Here is a 9804-nt window from a genome sequence, read left to right as displayed (position 1 = left end):
TTTAATTTCCCATGCAATACTGTGACATGCTTTATAACATTTTGTCTGACAAACTATATTTAGATTTTTATGACATACTATTGACATTTTATGACTTTTTCATGACTTTTTATGACATACTATGATTTTTTTTTCCCACTTTTGTTGACATACTATTCTATGACTTTTTCCACTTTTTATAACATACAATACTATGACTAATATTTTAATGACATACTATACTATTATTTTTAATTTTTTTAAAACACTATACTATGACTTAATATTTTAATGACATACATATGACATTTTAATTACATTTTTATGAGCTTTTATAACATGACTTTTTTATGACTTTTTAATGTCATGCTATACTATATTTATATTTTTATGATATACTTTACTATGACTTTTTTATAAATATTTTATAACATACTATACTATGACTTTATAACTTTAATGTCATACTATACTATATAATATTTTTATGACATACTATACTGTGCCTTTTTTAATATTTTAAAACGTACTATACTATGGCTTTTTCATGACTTTTTTATAAAAAAATTTCAACGTACTATACTATGACTTTTTTACAAACTATATGACTTTTTTTGTACCATATTGTACTAGGACTTTTTATGACATTTTTCTACATATTATACTATGACTTTTTCGATGAAGTATACTATGTCTTTTTTATGACAAACAGTATTATTTTTTTATTTTTAATGTCATACTATTATATTTATATTTTTATGATATACTTTACTATGACTTTTTAAAATATTTTTATAACGTACTATACTATGGCATTTTCATGACTTTTTATGACATACTATAATATGACTTTATAACTTTAATGTCATACTATACTATATTTATAATATTTTTATGATATACTATACTGTGCCTTTTTTAATATTTTATAACGTTCTATATGTTCTATACTTTTTATGACGTTTTTCGACATACTATAATATGGCTTTTTTCAACGAAGTATACTATGACTTTTTTATGACATACAATATTTTGACTTTTTATGACATACTATGACTTTTTTTCAACATACTATACTATGACTTTTTCATGAACTATATTATGACATTTTTATGTAACTTTTTTTTAATGTAACAGTTACACAACTATATTATGACATACAGTATTATAACTTTTTATAACATATTATACTTGGACTTTTTTATATTATGCTTGGATTTTTTTATAACTTTTTTCGACATACTATGCTATGACTTTTTTCCACTTTTTATAACATACAATACTATGACTTTAAATATTTTTATGACCTTTTTATGACACAAAAAAACTAGTATAATATGTTATAACTTGTTATAACATATTATACTAGGACTTTTTTTGACATTATACTTTTACTTTTTTCAACAAAGTATACTATGACTTTTTTATGACATACAGTATTATAACTTGTTATAACATATTATACTATGACTTTTTTTCGACGAAGTATACCATGACTTTTTTATAACGTTTTCGACATACTATACTATGACTTTTTAATGACATACTACATTATGACTTTCTATAACATATTATACTATGGCTTTTTCAACATACTATACTATTTTATGACTTTTTTCAACATACTATACTATTTTTTTATGACTTTTTGACATTCTATACTATGACTTTTTTCAACATACTATACTATGACTGTTTTTTTCGTAAGAGCATTTAGATGAATGATGTTGCACTCCACAGACGTTTCTTAAAAATGTATTTATTTCGTAAATAGAACGGCATCTTCATAAACATCAGCTATAAGACAGATTTACAGACAGGAGGAGGAGGGACAGACAGTACAGCAACAGATATCAGTCAACAAAAGAGTGATGATAGTGGTTTATTAATAGTCTGGTGCAGCATGAGTTACTGAGGAAAAAAAAAAATGCTTTCAATAAACCTCAATAAGCCTCAAGTCGTACCGGCTGATACTGAGTCAAAGGATATTCTGTGGCAGAAAACTGATCGGTTGACATTTTAATTTAGATTCCTCTTTAGCTGATTAGATCAAGGAAACCCTAAATTTGATTGAGGTCTGCAAACCTGGTTTTCCAAGAGCATCTCTGCACCGACAGCATTTCTAAATGCTTTCTTTTCTGCAAAATTGTGTTTGTTCCTAAGTGTAATTTATGGTAACAATAACCATACATTTGGCAATTGAATTGTTCAGGATCTGGTCTCTGGATGATGTGGTTACTGACAGAAAACAGTGACCGATTTCCAGTTTTTATTTGGTATTTACACATTCAGTTAATGGCCAATATTGCCTGAAGCAGTAGTACTTGGGTTAAAACCACATCTCTAGACATAATATAACAGCTCTTAGTAAGTTATCCAATTAAACTCGGATGGTGCTTCTAAAGATGAGGTGAACATCATCTGTACTCGAGCTTTGATAACATATTAAATGACAATTTTTTGAATTATGTGGCTGAGTAATCTCCTTCTTCTACAATGATCCCAGAGGACTTAAATCCAAACCGTGCAGCTCTCTCAGTGTTGGGATGCTTTGGAAAATCAGGTCTTGATCGTTACTTATGTCACATCTGATCTTAAAAAAATATATAGCATTTGTTTTCTGTGTAAACATCAGAAAATATATCACTCTGGGGCCTACATTTCACATGTAAAAAGTCTGGATAAAAATGCAATTACATAAGACATGTAAATATAGAAACCCAAAGAGTTCAAAATTATAAATATATAACAAAGAAATTGTGAAATAACCCTATTGTTTTTTTTTAAAGTCTTGGTGGAAGCATTGTTTTTTTTAAATCATGTAACTACTACTTGTTGCTTATTTGTATATCGCTGTTAATAGGACACAACTAAACATTATGTTTCTATTTATTTAGGATTATCTTTGTCATAATGTCTTAATTTTGAACACTTCAGATTCCGTAGGTGAGCAAAAAGGGGCTTTAGAAGTGCACTAACACTGCAGGTGTTTCTGCCTTTGGCCAGGAAGGACTCTATCCCCTCCTCTGGAGTTTATTGCTGATTCCAAAGAGGAGTTTAGTTTTCTTACCCTGGCACGTCAAACCTTTTGGGCTGGGTGAGGATTTAATGTTATCTACTGACCTTCAGTGGAATTGCACTGTGAAATAAATGTAGTATGTCTTCTTCTGTGGCTCTGGAGAAGCTATCTACTGTAAAAAAAAAAAAAAAAAACACTGATGTTATCAGCAGGGTTATCCCAGCTCAGGCTTAACACTTCAAATTTATAACAGAAAGCGAGTTGGAAATATGTTGGCATTTACCCGGCTGGGAGGGCCTTACAAATGTTGCAGGATCCAGTGTTTAAGTCAGGATATCACTGCCTCTGCTGCATCATATTTGACATTTTTTCAAGGTATTTAAGGGGTACTCATGTACTTAGTATTGTATTTAAATACAAAAATATTCGTCCAAATAAATGTAGCAGGAGCCAGGTTATCCAGAGGTTAAGTAAGGCATGAGTCAATCTAAAAAAAACCACTGGATCCTACAATTCCCATGAAGCATCTCAATAGAATCCTAACAGCCACTCCACATGCCCTCATCTCTCAAACTCCATGCACCTAGTTTATAATGATGGTTTTCTGTCAATTATTTGAAGCCTCTCAAGTACTCATTTGTCTGACTTCTAAGACTTCGGAAAGCTTTGTTTAGAGCCACAGAGGACATTATTTCCACAGGCGAGTACTGCTCTCCTGGATAAGTAAAGTGACTGAGTAAAGCTAGTGAAGTGCCCCCTTTTAAACAGCATTAACATGTATTTTTCCTAAATCCAGGTCCAAATTACAGGTATAGGTGTATCCAGGTAGACATTTTGATAGCAGATATGAACTCAAATGATTAAGGTAATTTCCTGTGTAAATGTGGACTGATCAATATTTGCTTGGTTGTAGGATGGAGTGATCTAACTGGAAGTTGTAAGGTGTCCTTTGCTTTTTTTTAATATGTCCTTTAAGATTACAAACATCCTGTTTATTTCAGGCTGGCAGCTCCAAACTGCACTGTCATCTTTTAGGTCAAAAAACAAACAACAAAACAGAGCTTAGATAGAGGTCCAACCTCCTGATTACATGTCTCAGATCAAGTAAAACATTGTGGGAAGTTGCTGCATTCAGGCCATGTACAGGACACGCGTTATATTGATATGTAAGAAAAGTTCAACACAAACAGAAAAAAAGTACCGCAATAATAAATACACTTTCATTGCCAGTTGCACCAGTATTAACAGAAAGGATATAACAGGCCCAGGTATGCATCAAACAACGTGTACCATATAGAAAATAAACATCAAGAATATTCAATAAATTGACTGACAAAAACATTACTGACTCTCTTTTCTAAACAGTAAGCGCAGCAACAGAAACTTCCTATGACTCTGTACGTTCCCCGTGTGATTTGAGGCATGTACTGGTCATTGTGGTGTGGTTGTTGTTGATGTCAAGTTTAAAACGGTTGTCTTGAAACGTTTCTACACTTCAAGTCAAAATGAATTCTCCTACAAATAAAAACCTTCAAACTTTTTGGAAGAGGAGGGGTCAAACCAAGCATAAAAGAGAAACATTTGACCTGCGGGCAGCATGTGGCCACAGTTATCGTATAAAGAGCTGACAACATGGCTACGTACTGTACTTACACGTACCAACATGGCTGCCGCGCGCGCGCACACACACACACACACACACACACACACACACACACACACACACACACACACACACACACACACTTCAACAGGTGGATAGAACAACAAAACAGCAAAAACATGATTCAGATGATTACAATGGTGACAAATGAGACACAACAAAATGTGATTTTGATATGTGACTTGTGCAAACGCTCTGCTTTTCTTTCCATCTCTGTAGAAGCTGAATTATATTTATCTGATACATCTATCCGTCTAAAATAGAGACATTCTGCTGTCTGGGTCAACATGCATCAGCCGTGATTTGTAAAAAGCCTTTCGCCATTTAAGCCATTTTTGTCTCGCTGAAATAAAAATGGTACCATTATCTGATCCAATACTCGGGTAATATTTTTAGGCAACTGAGTGGGATGATTCTACCTATATAACCTCATTAAGTCAGCCTTCGACACTGATTCTGTTACCTCAAAATATTCCCTGAGCATCATGGTCTTTAATGCAGAGATCCCTTTGCTAATCGGGCCGAATGAGAAAAGGCATTCAAGGGGAACAAGTTTCCAAACACAAAGTAACAACAACAGGCTCAAACAGCTTCTACCCGCAGTACCTTCAATAATCTATCAAACGTTATATCCTCTTGACAATGTATGGCTTTTTAAACAAACCCCATCCGGTCTCCTTCAGAGCAACGCACTTGGGGAGACGCAGGCCTGAAAAGTCAGACGAAGAAAGCAGCACGAACAATAATGATAGTCTTCTTAACAACGATATAAGCTTTTGTACAATCAGGCACAAAAATAAAACACTCCAGTCTGAATCCTTTGGTCTTTGGTTCCATGTTAGAGATGAATCTCTTTGTACAGCATCTTACGGAGTACTGTAGTTCCTAAGGAAACAAGTCTAGACGTTAACAGAACCAGCAAGGCTCTGAAAGCTACAGGTAGTTAGCTTTTTCCCTTTCTGTGTGAATGAAAAAGAAGGTGCAGCGGGGCCGACAGCTCAGAGAAGAAGTTTGTGGAAGCAACAGCGACACCTCTGAGATGTACTCCTAATGAAGTGTGACTTTGCGGAGCTTCTGTCCTGGTGCTACATGGTCGATCCTAGTGACTGGTGTCTATAAGCCACCTCAGTCCTGCGTTGAGGTCAATGGCATGTCTGAACCACCTCGGTTACGTTACAGCCCTCAGGCTGCAATGCTTTGAGCAGCTGCTGCCTGACATTAGCTAGCAGAAAGTCCCGATCGTCAGGACTCCTCATTCTGTGCCTACAAACATGTAAGACTTACAAAGTCATTTTTAATGCCAGTTGCAAGAAAAACTAAGTTTGGCAACTGTGCGGAAAATTAAAACTAAATAGCTGCATGAGAGTTCATGTAACGGGGCTGATCTCAGAGGGCAGCACCTTTGAGCTGACACGTCTTTGAGCTGACACAGAATTTCTGAATCCTGAATTTGAATATGATATTTTCAGATACTTCTGCAGACTCCGAGACTGAGTAAGCAGCAGGACTCTGATAATTGTTGCATTCAGATGCTGACTGGATCTTCCTACAGGAGTAGCTCCACAGATGTTGGCTTCATGCCATGCTGACTTGCTCCACACTTCATGTTTTATTTACTTTCATGTTGCAGCTCTTATCTGATGTCTCTCTACTAGAAATGCATTCACTCGGGTAAAACAAACTGGTGAAGGATGAAGCAGCCTGCTTGCACCGAGCCGAATCCTTTGGTTTCACATGATGTGTCAGCGTTGCATCCAGCTGAGAATGCATTGAGCTTAAACTGAAGTAGGTTTCTAAAATGGTAGCAGGGGGTTGGGGTGATTATGCGGTGTGGAAGCTCTCCCCCAGCTCTGTGTGTTAGAGTCAGCGGCCCTGGGAGTCAGCAGTGGGTGGCCTCGATGGGTGAAAGCGTCAGGATGCTTCGATCGTTGGAATAAGAGTTCTCCGGGTCGCTCCAAGACCTGAAAACAGGCAGCAGTGACTGAGGGTTAGGAGACTGACGGAGTGTGTGTGTGAGTGTGTGTGTGTGTGTGTGGTGGGAGACAGTAGGAGCGAACACACTGTTGTACAGAGATCGCAATTATAATCTACAAAACCAGACGGGAAGAAGCAGAGAAGAGTAAGGGATGGAAGAGTGAAGTGTTAGTAATGGGTGTGATGGTGTTAGTGATGAGTTTCTAAAGTCTCGCCTCATTAACTCACAATATCACAGGCCCAGTTTCAGAGAATCACATTCAAAGAAAGTATATTTTTTTTCAATCAGCGATGGGGGTCCTAAAATAACACACTCAACAGTTTGGGTTATTTAACATGAAAGACTTCTGTTTGTCCTGTCCTGCTGTATTCACTAGTTTGAAGCGTTTTTGAGTGTTATGGGATAACTAGGGATGTTGTTTTTTCGCCAAAACACCTTCAGATGTCTAATCCAATGTACGTTTGATAGAGGCATATCTATTAATTATTGTTTTTAATTATAAATTGAAGTATGAGAAAAAGTACACCGAGAAAATAAGTTTTGAGGGGCATCAAAGTCCATCTGTGTTTAGCTAAGCAGGTACAATGACTACAGTACATTATGCTTTTCTGTATTACATTTGAACATAACAATAAGGCCACTAATTACTGCACTAAGGACTTAAATTTGGCTTATCAGGACCTGCTGATACCATGATCTGGATCAAATAGAATCCAGGATGGGAAAGAAAAAACATATTTAAATCTTAGTGTATGCATTTTAATCTCTTATTTGCTTAAAACAATCTATCTGCAGTGTAGAGTCATAGTAGACCAATGTCCTTACAGTGCTTTTAAATACAAATTATGCTAAAGGTCTTCGTGGTGAGACAGTCTCAAGGCTTAGATTTGATAAAGCGGTTCAGAGACAGCTCATTAGCCCTGAGGTACTGTACGTCTCCGACCTCACACTTCAAAAATTATGAAAAGGTTCTTTGCTGCAAATGCTTGGAGCTTCTTAAGACACAAAGTCAATGTCTTTCTCTTGTAAGTCATTTCAATGTTTAAACCGGTTTGGTTTTCTAATTCCGACTCTGGTTGGTTCTTAGAGGACTGAGGACGTGAGACTTGAGCTACTCGACTCATGGATAAAAATCAGCACAATCATTAGAAAGAGAAATAAATCATGATAAACAAGCATCAGCAACATTCTTGCCTCATATATTCACCCTCATGATAACATACATAATATACATCCTGAAGTTTAGATGTGTATTTAAATATCTTTACTTTAAAAAAGGTTTCATATCCCACAATATTAAACATGTATGCATATAGTATAAAATCTATGATATACGGTAGATTTTTATTTAGAGACATGACAGAGGCACAGTTCCTTTCTCTTATTAGGTTAGCAAGCTGGATCTCCTTTGGAAAAGTCTAACAAAGACAACACTAGCACACTATCACAACCTTTTCTAGACCGCTCAAAACCTAATACAACTAAACTGCCAGTGATCGGGCTGGACAAGAAAAAAAATACAACATGGATACATCATGAAACTAACAGCTTGCTCCATTCCTAAAGGTCACAACAAACCAACCGCCAGCAGGCTGACTCGCATCAAAGTGGAACCAGGGTCAATGATCAGAGCTTCTACCTCAAAGCACTGGCAGGGAGGAGCAGAGAGACTGTGGTTCAGCAACATCCTGAGTTCAAACAGTGCCTCCATTCTGGCTGCTAGACCTGATCTTCACATGACTGCACAAGTAAAGCCGGAATAGTTTTGTAGCTGAATGCTTGATGAGAGGAAGACAGCACCTGTCCACCTACGTCTTCAGATATTTTTTGATTTCTAAATGTCAGTTGCTTTTAAAACTGACCTTTAATTTAACGCTGCTCTCTGAGATGAAGACAACCGTTTTAAGACCTGGTAAACAGGAAAACAGGGCCACCCAGGGACTTTAAAATAGGCTGATGACTCAAATGGTGGTTTGACTGGGGGCACTCTCACATGCTACATCAGCAGCTCGGCAGGCTACCAGGGCTGGGGTCAAACTGTAACATATGAGTGCTAAAACCATTTTTGCTCCCCGGGTTACAGCAGAACAAAGAGGACGTTAACACTTTTGGGATAAGCTGATGGGAACATGAACCCAAAAAAAGAACAGAATAGGCCGATTTCTGACAAGACGAAGCTCATGGGGGACGTTAACAGCTCATGAATAATTAATCTGGGAGGTTGAAAAACATTATGCAGATTTCAGACACAGAAGGACAAGGACACAGACAGACAGAGAGGAAAAAAAGAAGACAAGTGCAAAGGACGAGTGTGTGAGAGGGCACAAATACATACAGGTTTACATTGTATACAAAGTACCAAAGGCAACAGCGGCCCCCATGCAACAAGACAAGAGTCTGGGCATTCTTGTTTTGTAGCCTGTAGTGGACAAGACAGGTGGAGTTTTATACTGTAATTTAAATCAGTGGAGAAGGTAAACTCCACCCACCTGGAACACCCCTGGTCATAAAACGAGCATTTCCCCAAAGTTGGCCTCTTCTCAGAAGCACATATAAGGCTTCAGGATCCAGTAGAAAAAGACTAATAGATACAGGAAGTAGCCAAAAAAAGACTCAGACTAATTTTCCCAGCAGCCTCTCTGGTTTAGGGTACCCCTTGTTCTAGGATAAGAGGAGGATGAGGAGCAAGGGATGTCAGACAGCAGCAGAGTTTTCATACATACAGATTTCTAAGGTGTTTTTTCATTTTTGTTTTTTTGGAATAATGATGCATTTACTTAGAGAAGATGAATAGATGTTGCAACTTTTAATTACATTTCCAAGGTTCAACAAATCCTGCTTCAAAGCAGACTTGAAGAATAATTTAGTAATTTAAAAATTAGTTTGTTGACGAAATAATCATGTAGGACAGTTTAACAGCTCACATGTGGTTTTATACGTTTAGATCTTTTTATATATCCAGATACTACCCAGTATATGTATTCACTTTCAACTATATTTGATGTTTAAGAAGCCTTTCTTGGAAATGCTAATCGAAGTTAAAAGTCTTTCTTATCTGGACTTTTTTTTCACATTTAAAAGGTCTGAGTATAACTTGTTTGACATTCAGATGAAGGCGCAGCTGGTCAGATTTGACAACTTCACACTGGCATGCATCACACGTATATT

General features: G+C 36.5%; 1 protein-coding gene across 1 annotated transcript in view; it reads right to left on the bottom strand.

The window, feature by feature from the left end:
• Positions 1–4535: 4535 nt before the first annotated feature.
• Positions 4536–9804, bottom strand: part of atp11b (ATPase phospholipid transporting 11B) — a 57238-nt gene continuing 51969 nt past the window's right edge. The window contains exon 30 of the mRNA XM_078258429.1: positions 4536–6622. Coding sequence (XP_078114555.1) covers positions 6541–6622 — 82 coding nt within the window. The 3' untranslated portion in view covers positions 4536–6540. The remainder of the gene's footprint in view (positions 6623–9804) is intronic.

Source organism: Sander vitreus, chromosome 9 (assembly GCF_031162955.1).
Source record: "Sander vitreus isolate 19-12246 chromosome 9, sanVit1, whole genome shotgun sequence".
Taxonomy (NCBI): Eukaryota; Metazoa; Chordata; class Actinopteri; order Perciformes; family Percidae; genus Sander; species Sander vitreus.
Note: the sequence above shows the minus strand (reverse complement) of the source record. Positions and strands in the feature narration are given on the sequence as shown.